Genomic DNA, 22001 nt, shown 5'->3' on the forward strand with positions numbered 1-22001 from the left:
TGTTAGCCTTTGTTCACTCTCTTGCATTGTTCCTTCCTGCCTTGGCTGACGCTTTCCCTCTCATTTGAATGTCTGTCTTGTTTGTACATTCAAATCCTATCAATCAATTATGACTCAGTTCATCCGTAAGATTTCTTCTTCCACGAACTCCTGCCTGCCTTTGATCTTTCTTTTTCATGTGTTTTTCATCTTCTCTCAAATACTACTGGACAGTTGTCAAATTAGGTACAGGCAGTATGCTCCCCTGTGCTGCTTCCCTTTTTCTCTCCCCAAACTTGGCTCAGTGAAAGTTTTTTTTTTTTCAAGTTGTTATTTTTGTATATATGTCTTTCACCTTAGAGCCATTGTGACATGTGAAATTTGATTTGGCAGGAAATCTGTGTGGGAATATTAGGTAATATGGCCTGTTTCCAGGAGATATGTGTGTCCATCAGCAGTGATAAAAATCTTGGGTAAGTTTTACTACATAATAAGTATGTTTTTAAAAGATAGATTCATATTTCATATCCCTAAGGAAATCCTTATACATAAGAGAGAGGGAAACGTGGAATGTAGTACTTCCTTTCTCCTGGTGAGCATGCTCTAGGACTTCACTCTGTGTTGATGATGGTATCTGAGGGCTTCCATACTACTTGTGGACACGATTCAGAATTTAAGTCTGTTTTCAGCATTGGTTGCAAAGCGGCCCGAATAGTCACCCACATGGGATAAGAACCAGTGGGGCAGAGCTTGGCGATGGAGCACCTGACCAGAGTACAAAACAGTTCAGGCTCAGGGAATCCAGAGGTGCAGAGCTGGAGTCTAAAACAACAAGACTTGTTGACCATAGTCACCCCGAGAATTTTGACTTAGATGGTGGGTGAAATGGCTTGCCAACAGACTAGAGGATACAGGGTTGCCCCTGTGATTCAAAGGCTCTCATACTTCTGCTTAGAGGATAGGTCTCTTCTAATTCTGTTAATCAGAATCTTAAAGAAATATGTGCCTACAGTAGGTTAAGAAAACTGTTCTAGGTTATTTTCAGGAAAAGCTGTAGGGCTTATCACAGGATTCAAGTACCGGGGGTACTTGAGGTTATTACCTCTTCTAGGTGTGGAAGGAGTTTAAGATCCTAGTTTAAGGTATTTATTCTTCCATAACTTGTAATCATTCATGGAATAAACAATTCAGGATTATGTTTGGTGTCTAGTGATACCTATTATTTTGCCAACAAAGGTCTGTCTAGTCAAGGCTATGGTTTTTCCAGTGGTCATGTATGGATGTGAAAGTTGGACTGTGAAGAAAGCTGAGTGCTGAAGAATTGATGCTTTTGAACTACAAGGTCCTGAAAGTCAAGGACAGACTGAGGAATTATTCCAAATTGAAGGATTCTAAGGTGACTGCAGCCATGAAATTAAAAGACACTTACTCCTTGGACGGAAGGTTATGACCAACCTAGATAGCATACTGAAAAGCAGAGACATTACTTTGCCAACAAAGGTCCGTCTAGTCAAGGCTATGGTTTTTCCAGTGGTCATGTATGGATGTGAGAGTTGGACTGTGAAGAAAGCTGAGCGCCGAAGAATTGATGCTTTTGAAGTGTGGTGTTGGAGAAGACTCTTGAGAGTCCCTTGGACTGCAAGGAGATCCAACCAGTCCATTCTGAAGGAGATCAGCCCTGGGATTTCTTTGGAAGGAATGATGCTAAAGCTGAAACTCCAGTACTTTGGCCACCTCATGAGAAGAGTTGACTCATTGGAAAAGACTCTGATGCTGGGAGGGATTGGGGGCAGGAGGAGAAGGGGATGACAGAGGATGAGATGGCTGGATGGCAGCACCGACTCGATGGACATGAGTTTGGGTGAACTCCAGGAGTTCGTGATGGACAGGGAGGCCTGGTGTGCTGCGATTCATGGGGTCACAAAGAGTAGGACGTGACTGACCAACTGAACTGAACTGAACTGATACCTAGTAAAAATCTGAATGAGTAATATTGACAAGTTTTATAAATTTAATTAAATATTTATCTTAATATGGAACAGTGTACATTGCTGATGAGATATACATTTCTTCAGCCACTTTGGGACACTTGGGCATTACTTAGTCAAATTAGAAGATGCACTGTGACCCAGTGATGCCGCTTATAGGTATATGGTAAGAAAAATTGCACACACAAATCAGGATAGTCATACAAGAAGTATTATGACTATTGCTTGAAATAGCCCCAAATTGGAATCAACCCAAATGTTCATCAGTAGTAGGCTGGAAAAACAAATTGTTTTATATTCATTCAATGAAATGCTCCACAGCAGTGAATCTGCAGCTACAGGAACAAGATGGGTAGATTGTAAAGAGATGGTGTTGGGCAGAAGAGCTCAGATGCAAAAGAGTACATACAATATCATTTCTTTCATATAAAGTTCAAAACCAAAATATATAAATGAACTATAGGGTAAACCAGGAAAATGATTGCTGGAAAAGTCAGGATAGTAGTCATTTCTAGGTGGGAAGGAGAACTGTGATTCGTAAGAGACACAGAGTGGCTACAGAGATGCAGCTCTGTTCTATGTCTTGCTTTATAATTGTTGCCCAAGTGTAGATTTGTGTCTTCCTGGTTTTTATGTTTGTAAGCCATATTTTCACATTTAAAACGTTTAAAAAGTTAAACATTCTGTTGTGATATTTGAAATGAGAGAAGTGAGGCATTTTGGGTTACCATTTTTTGTTTTTGTAGCCAGGTATTGCTGCACTGTTTGTATGATTCAGACCCTCCTACTCTGCTGGAAACAAGCAGGTATGCTTTCTTGTTTTTATAGATTCTCTATACTTACCCATAAGGGGACCCAGGAGAATAGAGTTGCCCTTTCCCTCTTGAATTTTCTTTACTGTTTTGAAAGATAGCTATTAAGCTTACATTTTTCACGTAGGTTGTTGCTTACTTGCCTTTCCCAGACAGAAGTGGCCAGTGTCTGGGTTGAAAGAATTCGAGAAAATCCAGCTATTTATGATAGTATTTGCTTTATCATGTCAAGTTCAACAAATGGTAAGTCACCATGTAATCTAGAAAAAAAATCTTTAAAATTATATTTAATTTTTAGGAAACCACATAACTATTTCTAGAGGTCACTTAAAAACTAAGTGTTAGGTGAGAAACTATTTCAGTTCAAGATATAAACTTTCTTCTTAAGCTCTCAAGATACTGATAAATCTCCCACTTGAAAATGAAGGAACACAAGCAAATTTAAACGAAGGTAGTAAACAGATTGCGCTTGGAATAAGTAATGCTTTGATAGGATTTAGCTTTCTTGACATAGTTTTAGGAATTTTGATTAGACTTACTGCTTTAAAAATTTTGTTTCTTATTTCAATGTTGCTTTTATTCTCTGCAGTTGACTTGCTGGTAAAGGTTGGGGAGGTTGTGGACAAGCTGTTTGATTTGGATGAGAAGCTAATGTTGGAATGGATTAAAAGTGGGGCTGTTCAGGCTCTGGACCAACCCCAGGAAGATTCTGAACAGCAGCCAGTGTTTCGAATTGTGCCATGTGTTCTTGAAGCTGCCAAACAAGTGCGGTAGGTGACCTCTTCTGTGCAAAATGTTCTGGGAAAACCCCGTTGCTAGAAGCATCCTTACATATGTCTTCTTAGTTTCCTTTCGGCGGGATGAGTAGCACATAGCTGATCTTTGACAGGTTTGATTCACTACTAATATTGGTGACAGTGTATTTGCTCTTTGCAAGAATCATAATGGTTGCAAAATACCTGTTCTGATACTAATATTACTTGCTGCTAAGTCGCTTCAGTCGTGTCCGACTCTGTGCGACCCCATAGACAGCAGCCCACCAGGCTCCCCTGTCCCTGGGATTCTCCAGGCAAGAACACTGGAGTGGGTTACCATTACCTTCTCCAATGCATGAAAGTGAAAAGTGAAAGTGAAGTCGCTCAGTCCTGTCTGACTCTTAGCGACCCCATGGACTGCAGCCTTCCAGGCTCCTCCGTCCATGGGATTTTCCAGGCAAGAGTACTGGAGTGGGTTGCCATTGCCTTCTCCGTAATATTACTTAGAAGTAGGGTAAAATCTTCTGCAGTTTTGTATAATTTTATATCAAATGGAAAAGATTTTCTTTGTGCTTTATTTTTTACTGGCCATGTGACACCTTCTTCATTTAGTGTCAGGTATCATTTGTTTTCTTGCTCCTTCCATATATGTGCCAGTCTCGGATAAGTGACTGCCTTTTGGGCTCTGGTATCTTCCTAAGAGTGATTACTAGATCTTGTAGATCACTGAAACTGTTTTTTGCTAGTCACTAGAAAATTAATTTATAAATTGATCTGCCTGCTGGTCAACTCACTGTTAATGCTTTATGCCCTACTTTTTTTTGGCTACTCCCTGTGGCTTGTAGGATCTTAGTTCCCTGACCAGGAATTGAACCTGGGCCTTCAGCAGTGACAGTGCAGAGTTTTAACAACTGGACTGCCAGGGAATTCCAAATAATCGACAATAAAACCTTTAAATTTTATGTCCTTTATCCAGGTGAGCATAAAACTCATCATTTCCCCCCAGACCTGCTTCTTCAGTATTCTCAATCTCAATAAATGAGGTAATCATTATTCCATTTGGATAATGTGGGAGAAATGTGGAAGCCATTACTGACATTTCCCTCTCCCACCCCTTTCCCATGGCCAGTCAACCTCCAAGCCTTGTTCCTAACTTTTTAAAAACACTTATTTATTTGGCTTCAGCAGGCCTTAGTTGTGGCATGCAGGATCTTTGTTTGCGCCACACAGACTCACTCGTTGCGGTGCACCAGGCTTAGTTGCCCCTTGGCATGTGGGCATTGAACCGCCTGGGGATTGAACCTGCATCTTCCACATTGCAAGGCAAATTCTTAACTACTGGACCACCAGGGAAGTGTCTTTTCCTGACTTTTCTGGAACTTTGTGCCCCTGCCAGGCTACAATGGACAGTTGCACAGCTGGACAGCTGCACCATTCTCTTAACCTGAGTTCCCAGCCTCAAGGCTCGCTTTTCCAGGCCGAGACTATAGAGCTGTCTTTTTAGAACATACACTAATCATCTCACTTTGATGCTTTAGACTCTTCAGTTGCCTTCCTTTGAATGAGGTCCAGATTTTTCTGGCTTAAAAGGCCCTATACAGTGCTTCTCCATCCTTATTCCTGTCCTCTGTTTCAGCTATAGGAAATTTCCTTCAACTGAACCAAACCATTGTGACTCCAAGCCATTGCACACCATGTTGTCTCTGCCTCCAACATTTCTTTGCCCCTTTCAGGGCGAACTGTTTCTCTTAGGATACATTCCCTGACTCTCCAAACTAAATTAAGTCTGCTACTTGGATATCTTCTAGTGTTACATTCATATCACTTTACTGTTATTTATTATCCCTGTAATTATCGTCTTTGCTTTTAGACAGTAAATTTCATGAAGGTAAGGGTGTCGTGTATGTATCTGTTTTCCCAGCCTCTAACATAGTGCCTGCAAGCTGTAGGTACTTATGAACCATCTTTTAGTTGTTCACTATCTTTTCACTTAATTGTGTGGTTGAAGAACTAAGCCTGTGAGTTTAGGAATCCAGACTGTTTATCACAAAAATTATACTTACCAGGTTTTAGTGTTCTCAGCTCGGCTGGTAAGATGATCCTATGAAGTTTTAAGAACATCGTTATTGTCAGTGCTGGGTGCAGTGGGCCTTACAGTTCATTCTGTAGAAGTCTCAGTCACTTTTTGTCTGATGATTCAAGTAAACCAGCATGGTGAAGTATCTGTCACCTGGTAGGTTTCTGCATTGTTACTTTCATGGGCCAAGGTCAAATCGAATTTTTACTTCTTGCCCAGTGTGTGTTGATTGTACTACATAATATTTGTTTTTTGACTGTTTCCTCCATTAGAATGTAAGGACTTTGTCCTGTTCCCTTTTTTATCCTTAGCATGTAGGGCAGTGCCTAGTACCATGATAAATATTTACTGAATAAATGAATGGTCACAATTCCACAGACTGAGAGTTGATTTAATGCTTTTGCTTTTTGTATTTAGCTCTGAAAATCCAGAAGGGCTTGATGTTTACATGCATATCTTACAGCTGCTCACCACAGTAGACGATGGAATTCAAGCAATTGGTAAGATGTTGAATGGGGGAGCACAATAGGTATTCGTTTAATTGTTTTCTGTTTTTTAATTGTTACTTTCTTCATCATCTTTATCAAGTACAGTGTCCAGATACTGGGAAAGACACTTGGAATTTACTTTTTGACCTGGTGTGCCACGAATTCTGCCAGTCTGATGATCCGCCCATCATACTGCAGGAACAGAAAACAGTGCTGGCCTCTGTTTTCTCAGTGTTGTCTGCCATCTACGCTTCACAGACTGAACAAGAGTACCTAAAGATAGGAAAAGGCAAGTATAATTTTAGCTCACTAAGTTAAATTCTGGTTCATCAGATGTGTTTGTTGTTCCTTTTATTCCTTTCTTCCATTTTTTTGGTGCTTTTAGTCCCTTGAATAAAAAAATACCACATGCTCAGTACAAAAAAATTTTAAATTTATAAAAGGAAATCTAGTGCTTGTAATCTGACCATTCAGAGATAACTACTATACACTCACATCCATACTTTTTTTTTTCTTGTTTTTTAGGCAGCTTTTTTCATTGAGAAGTAAAAATGAATATTTTCCTCTGCAAACACATGGTCTTTCACAGAATAATTTTTTATGACTAATACAATTAAATCCATGACCCATCTAGAATTATTCTGCTGTTACATGTGAGATGTGGTTTCACGTTTTTTCCAGATGGCTGCCCAGCTGCCTCAGCATTGCTGAGTGAATAGACCAGTTTACCCACACGGATTTGAAAGTTCACTGTTCCTGCGTTTTATATTGCCATATGTACTTGATTCATTTCTGTTGCTCTATTCATGTATCCATAGCAATACTGTTTTAATTATTAAGACTTTATGTTTTGATACCTAGTAGGGCTAGTCCTCCTTCATTCTAATATTTCAGTATGTTTTTGACTATTATTCTTTTTTTTAAACACTGAATTAGATTGACAAGTTCCAAACAAAACAGAACCAAACGTCTTCTTGACTTTTTTGATTGAGATGTTAAATTTATAGACTATCTGAGAACATGTGCTTTTCCATTTGTTTAAGTCTTATGTCTCTCAGTAATGTTTTATGATTTTTTTCATACAGATCTTCATATTTCTTATTAGGTTTATTTGTGAATATTTTGTGTGTTGCTATTGTCTGTGGTATCTTCCACTGATTACTGTTGGAAAATATGAGGACTGTTGGGTTTCTTGGAGAAGGAAACAGCAACCCACTCCAGTATTCATGCCTGGAAAATCCCACAGACCGAGGAGCCTGGTGGGCTACAATCCGTGGGGTCGCAAAGAGTTGGACACGACTGAGCAACTTCTGTGTGTATGTGTGTGTTGGGTTTCTATGTATTAATTTTGCGTCTGTTGCTTAGTCACTAAGTCATGTCAGCTGTTTGTGAACTCATGGACTGTAGCCCGCCAGGCTTCTCTGTTCTTGGGATATCTCAGGCAAGAATACTGGAGTGCGTTGCCATTTCCTTCTCTTGCTGAATTCTCTTACTGTTTTTAGTGGTTGTTCCAGTGGTAATTTTGGACTTTACCTGACACTCCTTTTAGTTTAACCTAGATATGTTTTTTCACTTTTCTGCCTCTTTATTATTTAATGGATTGCCTTGTACCTCTGGGGTTATGTAATAATGGTGATCTTTACCTTTTTCCTCACTTTAATCCGCCATGATTCTAGAGCTTCATTAATCATGATGCTGTTTTAGGCTTAAGCTATTTATGTTGTACCATTTGAGGAGATACTAATCTATTTCTATTTTATTCAGTTCGGTTCAGTTCAGTTCAGTCACTCAGTTGTGTCCGACTCTTTGTGACCCCATGAATTGCAGCCCCCAGCCCTCCCTGTCCATCACCAACTCCCGGAGTCTACCCAAACCCATGTCCATCGAGTCGGTGATGCCATCCAGCCATCTCATCCTCTGTCGTCCCCTTCTCCTCCTGCCCCCAATCCTTCCCATCATTAGGGTCTTTTCCAATGAGTCAACTCTTCACATGAGGTGGCCAAAGTATTGGAGTTTCAGCTTCAACATCAGTCCTTCCGATGAACACCCAGGACTGATCTCCTTTAGGATGGACTGGTTGGATCTCCTTGCAGTCCAAGGGACTCTCAAGAGTCTTCTCCAACACCACAGTTCAAAAGCATTAATTCTTTGGCGCTCAGCTTTCTTCACTGTCCAACTCTCACATCCATACATGACCACAGGAAAAACCATAGCCTTAACTAGACGGACCTTTGTTGGCAAAGTAATGTCTCTGCTTTTGAATATGCTATCTAGGTTGGTCATAACCTTCCTTCCAAGGAGTAAGCGTCTTTTAATTTCATGGCTGCATTCACCATCTGCAGTGATTTTGGAGCCCAGAAAAATAAAGTCTGACACTGTTTCCACTGTTTCCCCATCTATTTCCCATGAAATGATGGGACCAGATGCCATGATCTTCGTTTTCTGAATGTTGAGCTTTAAGCCAACTTTTTCACTCTCCACTTTCACTTTCATCAAGAGGGTTTTTAGTTCCTCTTCACTTTCTGCCATAAGGGTGGTGTCATCTGCATATCTGAGGTGATTGATATTTCTCCCGGCAATCTTGATTCCAGCTTGTGCTTCTTCCAGTCCAGCGTTTCTCATGATGTACTCTGCATATAAGTTCAATAAGCAGGGTGACAATATACAGCCTTGACGTACTCCTTTTCCTATTTGGAACCAGTCTGTTGTTCCATGTCCAGTTCTAACTGTTGCTTCCTGACCTGCATACAGATTTCTCAAGAGGCAGGTCAGGCGGTCTGATATTCCCATCTCTTTCAGAATTTTCCACAGTTGATTGTGATCCACACAGTCAAAGGCTTTGGCATAGTCAATAAAGCAGAAATAGATGTTTTTCTGGAACTCTCTTCCTTTTTCCATGATCCAGCGGATGTTGGCAATTTGATTTCTGGTTCCTCTGCCTTTTCTAAAACCAGCTTGAACATCTGGAAGTTCATGGTTCACATGTTGCTGAAGCCTAGCTTGGAGAATTTTGAGCATTACTTTATTAGTGTGTGAGATGAGTGCAATTGTGTGGTAGTTCGAGCATTCTTTGGCATTGCCTTTCTTTGGGATTGGAATGAAAACTGACCTTTTCCAGTCCTGTGGCCACTGGTGAGTTTTCCAGATTTGCTGGCATATTGAGTGCAGCACTTTAACAGCATCATCTTTCAGGATTTGAAAGAGCTCAACTGGAATTCCATCACCTCCAGTAGCTTTGTTCTTTTTCAAGTGTCTTTTTTGCATTTATGGATAAGTTATGTGACTGAGGAGATGACATCAAGTACAAATGTGAGAGAGGTAATGAAGTGAGTCATGTGAATACTTGGGCAGAAAGCATTCCAGACAACAGCAAGTGTAAAAGCCCCAAATTAGAAGTATGCCTGGTATATTTGAAGAAGAGCAGTGAAGCTGTATACGCTTGGGGTGATGACCACATGAGAAAGAGAAATAGCACCTGGGGCCAGAGAGATAATGGGGGTTGGGTGGGGAGGGCCTGATTTTGCCTTTTGCTCTGAATGAGTTAGGGAACTGTGGGAGTTTTAAGCAGAGAATGGACAGACGTGAGCAGACTTTAACAGGCTTTCTGTGGGGGCAAAAGGGAGACTAGTTAGGAGGCTGCTGTGAACTTGAGGCAAGAGATGGTATAACTTGATTGAGGTGGTAATGGGGAGGTGGTGGGGAAAAATAGTCAGATTCTGATCATTTTTAAATAGTGCCAACAAGATTTGCCAACTCGTAGAATGAGAAGCATGAGAAAAGTCAAGCTCTGTCTGGCATTTTTGTGTAAAAAAATTGCCATTTACTAAGGTAGACATGGCACCCCACTCCAGTACTCTTGCCTGGAAAATCCCATGGACGGAGGAGCCTGGAAGGCTGCAGTCCATAGGGTCGCTGAGGGTCGGACACGACTGAGCGACTTCACTTTCACTTTTCACTTTCATGCATTGGAGAAGGAAATGGCAGCCCACTCCAGTGTTCTTGCCTGGAGAATCCCAGGGTCGGGGGAGCCTGGTGGGCTGCCGTCTATGGGGTCTCACAGCGTCAGGCACGACTGAAGTGACTGACTTAGCAGCAGCAGCAGCAAGGTAGAAAAGACTGGTTTTTAAACCTGGTAAGGTTGAGATGTCGACTCCATGTCCAGCTGGAGCAGTTGAGCTGACAGTCTTGAGTCTGGAGTGGAGAAGAAAGGCCTGAGCTGGACTGTAAATGTTGGAGTTGTCAGCTGTTATGCTTATTAGGTCTTCCATAAACCTTAGTTACTTCTTTTGACTTGATTTGCTATGAAAAGAGGGAAAATTAATATCTTTTACTGCCAATATGTTTGTCCTTTTCTTTTCATTATTTGTAGTTTAATGAATGTTGATGGCATATTGTTCAGTATATAGACATTCATTATAAATTGCCCATCTTTGTTTCCCATAATACTTATTTTTTTTGCTTAAATCCTTTTAAATCAGATATAAAGTTCATATCCCCTGTTTTCCTTTTGTTTGTTTGCATTTGCCTCTAATACCTTTGTCTATATTATTTTTTTCAACCTTTCTGAATACTTTGCTTTAGATGTGTTGATTTCTTCTCAGTAAATGAGTTAAACCATTTAAATGTGTTGATAGTTATGTTTGATCTGCATATTGTCATATTTTTCATTATGTACATTTATATTGAAATACTTCAGTATATGATTTATTAACTTTGTTTTGTGAGTATATCTGAGATTTAGTAAGGTTAATAACTTTATAACTCTCAAAATACAGTTATAATGCCCCTCATTTTTAAAAAAATCCTTAAAATCTAATAAAGCATGTATCTCCACGTTGACTATTTTTTATCCATTTCCTTTATAACTGTCTCAAAATACAATTATAATGCCCCCCATTTTTAAAAAAATCCTTAAAAATCTAATAACTTAAAGCATATATCTCCATGTTGACTATTTTTTATCCATTTCCCTGGTATTTTCAAACTACAAACTTAAATGTGGGGGGGTAGGCAGTTCCTGAATTATATTTTTTGATATCTGTTCTTTTTCATCATTTTGGGTTTCTTTCTCAATCTGTTTTATTCATTTGCTTATTTGAGAGTATAAAAACGTAAACCTCTTGATGTCTGAGGCCTTGACAATCTTGTTTACCGCCATATCTACAGTACCTAAAATACCATGGTGTCTCGTATTTGTAGGTGTTCAGTACATGTGCAGGAATGAATGAATGGTAACCAAATTTAACTGGCTGATTCCTTGCCCCTTGATTTGTTTGTACAGTGGATCTTCCTCTAATAGACAGCCTGATTCGTGTCTTACAAAATATGGAACATTGTCAGAAGAAACCAGAGAACTCAGTGGAGTCTAACACAGAAGAAACTAAAAAGTCTGATTTAACCCAAGAGGATTTCCACTTGAAAATCTTGAAGGATATTTCATGTGAATTTCTTTCTAATATTTTCCAAGTGTTAACAAAGGTAAGAGAAAAGTATAAAATGTTTTCTTCAGGAAAAGAAAGTATGGATTGCTTTCTGCTCTCAAATTTTATTGTTAGTGTTTTTATTTTTTAATTTTACATAAATTTGGGGAAATAGAGAAAGAAAAAACATAAGTTTATACTCAAACTAACAGCTGATGTAAATTGGTGTATTTATTTATGTGCTTTTCATATACTTCTCACCAGTTATACAATTTTTGGAGGCCGTTCTTTTCACTTAACATTATAAGCACTTTTCCTGACTCTACATCAATACACTGAAAAACTTTTCACTGAGAACCAGTTTGTTTAATACTCAATTTGCCAAAAACTCGGTTTTCAAAATTTACTGTGAACTTGTCTTAAGAAGTATTCTTCCTGAATATGTGCAGGATTGTTAGCATATTCTTTCTTTGAGCATATTCTTTCTCAGTTCAGTTCAGTCGCTCAGTCGTGTCTGACTCTTTTGCCACCCCATGAATAGCAGCACGCCAGGCCTCCCTGTCCATCACCATCTCCCGGAGTTCACTCAAACTCACGTCCGTCGAGTCAGTAATGTCATCCAGCCATCTCATCCTCTGTCATCCCCTCTTCCTCCTGGCCCCAATCCCTCCCAGCATCAGGGTCTTTTCCAATGAGTCAACCCTTCGCATGAGGTGGCCAAAGTACTGGAGTTTCAGCTTCAGCATCATTCCTTCCAAAGAAATCCCAGGGCTGATCTCCTTCAGAATGGACTGGTTGGATCTCCTTGCAGTCCAAGGGACTCTCAAGAGTCTTCTCCAACACCACAGTTCAAAAGCATCAATTCTTCAGTGCTCAGCCTTCTTCACAGTCCAACTCTCACATCCATACATGACCACTGGAAAAACCAAAGCCTTAATAATTTTTTATTATTAGATTGAATATCTTTCCATATATTTGTATATTATTTGTGTTTCCTGCTTTATAAACTTATCCATCTTGATTTTTGTATGAACTCCTTGGGTAATTCTATATCTTTTGCATATTTGTTACAAGTATTTTTCCCATTGTTTGTTGTTGATTTTGTTTTTTTGGAGGGAGGGATGTAGGTGTTACTTAATTTTTATGTGATAAGAATATAGGAAGAAAGTGGGCTGAGAATAAACCAGGGATATGTCTTGAAAATTCTGATATGCCATACTTAATGAAATTTGGACTTAATCTTGAGGAAACTGGGGAACTACTAGAGTTTTTTTTTTAAGCATCAAGTGATATGACCTGTTTAGAAAGGTTACTCCAGAAGTAGTAGAGGATTAGAATGAGTTGAAGCTGCAAGACAGGAGACCAACCAACAGGCTCTTGTGGCTGGTAATCTTCAAGGAGAAAGAGTGAGAGCTTAGGCAGTGGAAGAGTGGATGGAGAGCAGGGGTGAGATGGAGAGATTTAGTAGAGTAGAACTAAACCCTTAGCTGGAGGGACTGGCCGCAGAGGAGGACGTCTTGGCGCTCCCCTACATTTTTGGTTTGTGCAGCAGGCCTGGTGGGTGGTGGTGCCTTCAGTGGAGCACATGTTTGGGTTAGACCAGGAGGGATGATGGCGGGTTCAGTTTGGAACATTTAAAGTGCCTATAGGATCAGTGGGGAACTGGATAAACTGACTTGTGTTTATTCGCCAGATGTGGCTTTAGAAATTTTTGGTTTTTTGATAACAGATCTTTTTGTTTATTTGTTTTAGGAGACTATAACTCAGGGACTAAAGGAGGGCCAGTTAAGCAAACAGAAGTGTTCCTGTGCATTTGAAAATCTTCTTCCTTTCTATAGCCCTGTGGTGAGTATAAGTAAATGTATAGGTGGCCGAGTTTCAGGGGATTACTCTGTAAAATGTTTTAAGTAATAAGCACTTGATCTCTGAGGCCTTTGTGAAAAAAGGTAGTGCATATACTACACATGACTCAGTGCCTTTGTCGGATAGATGACTGCTGGATAATTCATGGCACTAGCCTGAGTAACAAAGGAATCAACACTGAATTTATAGTATCCTTTTCTGTTGTAGCATATATACTAATTAAAAATAAGATTCTTAGGTATAGTCAATAGGTTTTTATCAGATCAGATCAGTCGCTCAGTCGTGTCTGACTCTTTGCGACCCCATGAATCACAGCACGCCAGGCCTCCCTGTGCATCACCAACTCCTGGAGTTCACTCAGACTCACGTCCATCGAGTCGGTGATGCCATCCAGCCATCTCATCCTCTGTCGTCCCCTTCTCCTCTTGCCCCCAATCCCTCCCAGCATCAGAGTCTTTTCCAATGAGTCAACCCTTCGCATGAGGTGGCCAAAGTACTGGAGTTTCAGCTTCAGCATCATTCCTTCCAAAGAAATCCCAGGGCTGATCTCCTTCAGAATGGACTGGTTGGATCTCCTTGCAGTCCAAGGGACTCTCAAGAGTCTTCTCCAACACCACACTTCAAAAGCATCAATTCTTCGGCCCTCAGCCTTCTTCACAGTCCAACTCTCACATCCATACATGACCACAGGAAAAACCATAGCCTTGACTAGACGGACCTTTGTTGGCAAAGTAATGTCTCTGCTTTTCAGTATGCTATCTAGGTTGGTCATAACTTTCCTTCCAAGGAGTAAGCGTCTTCTAATTTCATGGCTACACTCACCATCTGCAGTGATTTTGGAGCCCAGAAAAATAAAGTCTGACACTGTTTCCACTGTTTCCCCATCTATTTCCCATGAAGTGATGGGACCGGATGCCGTGATCTTCGTTTTCTGAATGTTGAGCTTTAAGCCAAGTTTTTCACTCTCCACTTTGACTTTCATCAAGAGGCTTTTTAGTTCCTCTTCACTTTCTGCCATAAGGGTGGTGTCATCTGCATATTCAAATTACATTGGATTTGCTACCATTAGAGGCAATTTCAAAATAATTTTTTTTTAGAAAAATGGAATGTGGAATGTGGGAGTGAGGGAGTGGGTCAGAAAGGAGGATGATAATATAACTCTGGTAATGGACCCTCAAGGGCAATCAGTAGGAGGAGAAATATTAGTTTAAAAATAAACGAGGGGACTTCCCTTGTGGACCAGTTGGATAAGAATCCACCTGACAATGCAGGGGACATGGGTTCGAACCCTAGTCTGGGAAGATTCCATATGCCTCAGAGCAACTGAGCCATGTGCTGCAGCTACGGAGCCTGTCCTCTAGAGCCCGTGAGCCATAACTGCTGAGCCTGAACGCCCTAGAACCACATGCCGCAGCTGCCGAGCCTGCGCGCAAAGAGCCAACATGCTCCACAACAAGAGAAGCCACTGCAGTGAGAGACCCCTGCTCGCCGCAGCTGGAGAAAGCCCTCACACAGCAACAAAGTCCCAGCACAACCAAAGATGAATAAAAGTAAACAAAATGATAAGGGCTAGGCATTGCCTTGGTGTTTCAGAGGACTATCCAGGAAGTACTGTTCTTGTCATCTGATCTGTTAACATTTCTTTTCCACTGGACTGTTTAGAAAACATAGGTAGAGCGTTTTTATAGACAATAGTCAGTATGTTTTTAAGGTATCTTTTCCTGTACTTATTTTTATTTGATTTCTTTTGTTTAACTCACAGGTGGAAGACTTTCTCAAAATCCTCCGTGAAGTTGATAAGACTCTTGCTGGTAACCTGGAGGAAGGCTTCCCAAGTTTGAAGATTCAGACTTAAAAACTATTAGAATCCTCTGCCCAAGAAATGGACTCGCTGACTGTTGAAATTGACAAATAGGAAATATTACACCATAATTGTTTGGTATTATACTCATGCCCTTCTCCTCCAGCCTTATCTCATTTTTGTTTGGCACTGAAATATTTTCACTACCATCAAACATCATCTCCCTCCCCTCCTTTTTTTTGGTGTGTGTGTGTTGGTTGTATAGTATTTGTCTTCAGGTAAAGAAAACAAAATTATCATAGAGGTCCTTTTTAGAATATTTGAGGGGTCACTGAGGATTTTCTTCATAACTCAATTTGATTTTTACTCAGAATTTTGTATTCATATCTACTGCAAGTGCATTCAGCTGCACTAGTAGAAAACCCTACTACAGTAGCTTAATCTGTTAGCTTGTATGTATTTTATGCAATAAGAAGTCCAGAGGTGTGCAGTCCAGCCCTGATAAGGTGGCTCAGGGACCCTGACTCCCTTTATCTCTACGTGATCTGCCGGGTAGACCTTTGTGTTCATTATTGTTGTCTTTTGGTTAAAGGGACTATAATATCTCTGGTCCTTTCTTCCACATTCATGGAAGAAAAAAGAGAAAGAGGCCAAGGGGCTTTCTCTTAACAAAACTTTACTTTTTATTTGGAAAAGATAGCCCTCCCTGGCCAGAACCATGTCTTATGTCTGTCCCTAATTGCAGGTATTTGAAATCAAGTACTTTTTTTCTTTCTGGCCTCTCCAGGAGAGAAAGGCAAGAGAGAAGGGAGATAGGAATGGCTTTTGAGTATACCCAGTTCATGGTGTTTGCCACAATATGCAAACCTTTCTGTCCATTTTAATTGTATTGATTCCATGCTAGGTTGTTAGTAACAATCAAAAGCAACTACTAGTTTAGCTTTGTTACAGTTCAGTTTTTTTCCAGTGTTTTACGTATGAAGATGAAAATGCTAACATTCTGATGAAAGCACATTAGCAGAATTCTCTGGTTTAATTTCAGAAAATGATTTTCTTGAGTGACCTCAGATTTTTAAAGTTAAGACTGAGGAAGTTTCATAACTTCTGGTTGTTTACAGACTGTTGTATGTGATTTTCCTCTCACACTGTATCATTCAGTATAGTGCTTCCTAATGAGACGTATTCTGGGAATCAACCAGGTACACTTATAGGAAGTACCCAGTTTGTATTGTTTCAGTTACTGAAAGTGGACTTTTAGTAGATTTTCAGAAAATAGCAGTTATGAATGAAAAAGCCAGCTGTTTAAGCCTCTCTTCTGGTATACCTTCTTCTCAGTCTATTGTAGAATCTTTTAAATTTTTAATCTTTAAAGCATTAGTCTTGCCTTTTGTATCCTTTCCTTGAATGATTTTTGCTGATAAAACACAGGGTTTTCCTGTGCTGTTTGTAAGAGATACATAATTTCCAGTTTGGGGGTAATTTTAGTGTTGAAAGTACCCTGCCAAAAAGAATTGAACTATGAAATTAAAATCTTATCGATTAAACTCTAGTTGGTAGGTTTGCTTTATGTATATTTGTATGTCTTTGGTGGTGACCTGTCCGCCAAGTGGAATATGACTTTAACGTGAGATTTCAAAGGCACCTATGTAATCACTCCTACCTGCTAGCCAGTGCTAAAAATTCTACTTCTGTTATCTCTTAAAGTTTAAGGTTAAAGATGCAAATAAGCCTATTAGAGTAATACTCCAAGTTACTGTCATGTTTAACGTCAGTGTGTAAATTCACATTCTCTTTTCCTGAGGGCACATTTTAAAAGGGGGAGCACAGGAACCTTGGGTGTCTGAACAAAAGAGTGCCATTCAGAGTGGCCAGGTTACAGAGGGAGAAAAAGGATACATCAGGGGGAGGCTCGGGATGTCCAGGTTATTTTCTACTTCCATTTCTGCCTTGAACCTGCCTTATTGATGCTTCTTGCTATTGTAACATTATGAAGTGGTGCATATTTTCATAGTACTTCGATATGTTTGAAAACTTCCTAAATCTGTAAATTATAACAAATAGTTTTTTTTTAAGTGAGCAATGTTAAAACTTCTTTTTTTTTAATGGTACACAGTTTGAAGAATTTACTAAAAATTAACGCTTGTATCAATTACAGTGATATTTTAAAATGGTGCTTTCTGCAGAAGCAGGTTCAGGAGTGCTGGACTCTGAAAATCATGTAACTTGCAAGGCTGAAGACCCTATTTGGGGCAGCCAGTCATATTTATTGTCTACTATGTATCAGGTGTTGTTCTAAGTATTAGGAAGACAGCAGCCAACTAAACAGACAGGATATGCATACTGGAAATTTTGTAGTGGACAAAGAGACATGAATCTGGCCAAGTGGAGCTCACATTCTAGAGTCTTCTGTAGAGTAACGGGAAGAAATTGGCCTGCAATAGAGGAACAGAAGAGGTCACTCAGCCTGGAGGAGAACAGATCATTGTTCTCAGTTCTTCACCTCTCTTGCCATGGCTTCTTGGTGACTGGAGTGTATTTCCCTGCCATTTGATTTTGAGCTTGGCCAAGTCATTTTGCTTCAGCCAATTGAACATTAATTAATATAAGCAGTCTAAATACACTAGTCTTTTTAAAGGCTGAATAGTATTCCCCTGTGTGTATATGCCATGTCCTCTTCCCCTGTCAGTGGGCATTTAGGTCGCTTCTGGGTCTTGGCTTTGTGAAGAGTGCTGCAGTGAACACGAGAGTGAAGGTCTCTCTTCGAGACCCTGCTTTCAGTTCCTTTGGTTAGATACCCAGAAGTGAGATTGCGGAAGTGTAAGTAACTTAGCTAAGAGAACGGTTAATTCATCCCCTCCCCCAACTCTTTTTTCCTAAAATAATGATTTTTTTCCATCTTTGTCAGGATAAGGCTGATCTGGAGCATACTAACCCTGATCACCTTGCTGCGATATTATTGAGATGTCACTCTCAGTTTACATTGCTACCAACAGTGTACAAGCGTTCCTTTTTCTCCACATGCTCAGTAACACTTCTCTTTCGTTACCAACACTTGTCTATGTAGATAATAGCCACCTAACTGGTGTGAAGTGATAATCTCATTTTGGTTTTGATTTGTGTTTCCCTGGTGATCAGTGGTGTTGAGCACTTTTTCATATACGTGTCAGCCATTCACATCTTCATTGGTCTATTCATATGTCTATTCAGTTCCTTGGCCAAATTTTTAATCAGGTTGTTTGTGAAGCTTTTTTGTTAGTGAGTTACAGATTTTCCATTATATTTGAATATTAACTCTTTATCAGATATATGGCTTGGAAATATTTTTTCCCATTCCATAGGCTGCCTTTTCATTTTGTTGATTGCTTTCTTTGCTATGCAGAATAGTTTCCTTTGCTATGCAGAATAGTTTGATGTAGGCCCATTTGTCTGTTTTTGGCTGTGCTCTTGGTATCATATCCAAGAAATGATTGCAAAGACTATTATCAAGAAACTTCTCTCCATGTTTTCTTCTCAAGAGTTTTTACAGTCCAAGTTTTACATTTATGTTTTTATCCATTTTGAGTTAATTTTTATGTATGATGTAAGAGAGGTACATTTTCATTCTTACACGCATGAACATCCAGTTTTCCCCAGCATTACTTATTGAAGAGACTGTCCTTCCCCCACTGTATATTCTTGCCACCTTTGTCAAAGATTGGTTGTGTGTGTATGGGTTTCTTTCTGGGCTCTGTTCTATTTCTTTGGTCTATATGTCTGTTCTTAAAACAGTCCCACTTATGGTAGCATCAAAAAGGTGGTGAGAGGCTTACACACTAAAAAATTATAAAACACAGACAGAAGAAATTAAGGCAGACACAAATGAAAAGATATCCATGATCATGAATTGTAAGAATTAATATTGTTAAATTGGCCATACTATCCAACATAATCTTCAGGCTCATTGTAGCACCTATCAAAATCCTAATTTTTTTACAGAAATAGAAAAAAAACCCTAAAGTTTGTGTGGAAGCATAAAAGATACCTAATAGCCAAAGCAGTTTTGGGCCAAAAAAACAAAAAAACAAACCCAAAGCTGGAGATGTCATGCTTCATGATTTCAAAATATATTGCAAAGCCCTTTATGTTTTCTTGAATGAGATTTGAAAAGTCTTAAATATCTGAAAATTCTGCAACCACATTTATTTTTCACTAGGACTATATTAAGTGAAATATACCATATTTGAAACTTCACTGCAAATATGATTTGTACTAGAACATCAAGAGCTCTTTAGCGGCAGTCTTAACTATGTGCCTCTTGCTGCCTCTAAATAGGTTTCCTTGTGAAATGATTTTAAATTAACTTTTAAACACCAGGTTCCGTGTTCCACTGCTAAGGCTACAGCATGTATTTATAAAAACATTTCTGCTCACTAGGACACCTAGTTAATTACATACTGAGCTTGTATCAATATTGGGCTTGGTGACCTGCAGGCTGTTTAGAAGTGGGAGGCTTAGGAGACCATCTGCCAATCTCTGCCATTGGAAATGCTTTTCTCTATTACTGTAATGAAATCACTAAAATCATTTCCTGTTTCCAGTCCTTGTTCAGTTCTTCTATCTATTGTCAATAAGAGGATATTAAAATACTCAGGAAAGTCCACATGTCCTTTTCATCCTGGTCCATAATGTGGCAAGTGTCTTTGTGTTTTAGTATTGGAAATAATAAATAATGACGTCAAGTCTATTGTAATAAAAGAAGCCTGCTTATTAAACTCTTTCTTTTCCTTTGACATCATGGGATCTGTTTATAATTTTATGGGTTTTCCCGCTTACCATTCAGGGTTTATATGATTACATGAAAAATTGAAACGTTTTGGGGAACAGTCCCTTCACAGAACTGACAATTTCCTGCTTGGTCAGGCCCGTTGTGCATGCAGACTCCAATGAGATAGTGGAAGAAAGGACAAGGAGGCTTTCTGTATTCTGGAGGAGCTTGACTTCCTGAAGTTTGGGCTTGCTTCCACAAAGGAGTGTATGTTTTAAAAGCAAGGTGTGTGGGTTAGTGGGGAATGTATATTTATCATAGTCCACAGTTCAAGAATATATATAGAGAGACATATGGCTTTATTATAAGTCACTCAGTCAGTGTAGGATCATGTAATTTTGTTTTGAATGGCTCTTTCTGACCCTATACCATTTGAAGACATTGGCATCTTTGGAAGTTAACTCTCCTAGGACCTGCGTCTGGGAAGGCTGGTGGCATTTGTAAACCTATGAGTGTGCTTTCTTCAAAATGCAGCTGGTGTTAACCAGGAACAGACATGGTGGTCAGTCAGCTAGCAGTCACCTGGACAAACTTACGTCCTTTAACTTCGCTTTAACCACAGAGAAGTCTTCATTCTGTCACCAGTGGTAGGAAAAAAAATCTGTCCATGTTGTGGACCCTGAACAAAGTCCTCAAACTGAATTCTTTAATTTTTTTTTTTTTGATGTTTGGGCAGACCAGGTAACTGTCTTTTGTGTCCTGACTAAAAGTTACTTTAATTTTTGTGATTGTAGTATTCAATATTTAAAGCAATTTGGAGATTTCTTGCTCCAAATGTACCCCTTTGCTTGTTGCCCCCATAAAGTGATACCCAAATGATCTTTAAAGATCCAAATTTCACATTTTCAGATCAGTCTTGAGTAATGTGAAATCTTAGTAGATTTTTATCTTTCATTTCTATTTGAACATGTTTTAATGTGGGTTGGCTATTTAGGACTGTTGCTGAAAAGACACACAGATTTCCAGAACAACTCACATTTTTCCAGAACAACTCACAAGGCAACTCAAAGATTATTTTATCTTTTAGGAAGTCGCCACAGCACTTACAGCCCAAAGGAAACCAGGAGGATCATGCTGCAGAAGCCCTTTGGAGGAACGTGCCAGCTGCTCCGTAACCATGACTTGGCTCTCCTTTGATGGAGAGATTAGTAGTTTCTATAATCATATCATCCTGGTTGCTCTGTGCTCAGAGTTTACTCAGACTTGAAAGAAATGGAAATTAATTGAAAAGGAAAAAAAAAATTCTTCCTCTCTTGCCTCTCCTCGAAACCTGTAAAAGTGATGAGACAGATTCAAGGGTTTGTTGTCAGCTGGAGCTGGTATTTATTTTTTTGCAATTTTGGATATAGAGAACCAGAACAAAGCAATTGGACAGTGAGGAAGAGGTAGGTACAGGAAGAGAGTATAATGCCCAAAAGCCTAAATAATTCCAAACAGAACAGAATCACTGGGCATTGGACCCAAGATACACGTGGAAGGTTATCTGTGAAGCCATATGCATCTGCTCCTGGAAATAAATGCAAAGGGAGCAGAAAGCGGGTTTTGTAGCTTATGTGATTGTCATCAAATGAATTGGGTTGGTCTGGTGATTTTTATCTGTGTCTACTTCTACCGCAGAGGTGCTGCCATGAATTTATTTGCCACATCCTGAGTTTGGGAAATACTTTGGTTAAAATCTATCCTTTTCTGCTCTGAAATTTGAGCTCAGTTCTTTTAGGCTGTACCATTGCTTTGTCCCTGGTAGCTCAGATGGCAAAGAATCCGCCTGCAATGAAGGAGACCTGGGTTCAGTCCCTGGGTTGAGACGATCTCCTGGAGAAGAAAATGGTAACCCACTCCAGTATTCTTACCTGGGAAATCCATGGACAGAGGAGCCTGGCGGGCTACAATCCATGGAGTCTCAAAGAATTGGATACGACTGAGTGACTCACACTTTTACTTTCATCACTTTGGACCAGTTCTCTCACCCTATATGCTAGTATTGATTTCTGTTAACGTTGCTGTTGAGCCTTGA

General features: G+C 39.6%; 1 protein-coding gene across 2 annotated transcripts in view; it reads left to right on the forward strand.

Moving 5' to 3' along the window:
* SAAL1 (serum amyloid A like 1) overlaps window positions 1-19952 on the forward strand; it is a 28051-nt gene extending 8099 nt beyond the window's left edge. Inside the window, exons 4-12 of one of the 2 annotated variants that reach the window (XR_015142016.1) lie at window positions 373-452; window positions 2714-2773; window positions 2907-3022; window positions 3369-3549; window positions 6029-6111; window positions 6205-6388; window positions 11381-11577; window positions 13272-13364; window positions 15145-19952. Coding sequence is in view for 1 of the 2 variants with exons in the window: in XM_086339741.1 (XP_086195867.1) it covers window positions 373-452; window positions 2714-2773; window positions 2907-3022; window positions 3369-3549; window positions 6029-6111; window positions 6200-6388; window positions 11381-11577; window positions 13272-13364; window positions 15145-15237 (1092 nt within the window). In the remaining variant the exon portion in view is untranslated. Of the gene's footprint in view, window positions 1-372; window positions 453-2713; window positions 2774-2906; window positions 3023-3368; window positions 3550-6028; window positions 6112-6199; window positions 6389-11380; window positions 11578-13271; window positions 13365-15144 lie in introns of both variants that reach the window. The other variant, XM_086339741.1, reaches the window with a different exon arrangement.
* Window positions 19953-22001: the final 2049 nt, after the last annotated feature.

The sequence above is a fragment of the Bos grunniens genome, chromosome 15, assembly GCF_055505025.1.
Source record: "Bos grunniens cultivar Pamir isolate PY7600 chromosome 15, Bosgru_T2T1.0, whole genome shotgun sequence".
Lineage (NCBI taxonomy): Eukaryota > Metazoa > Chordata > Mammalia > Artiodactyla > Bovidae > Bos > Bos grunniens.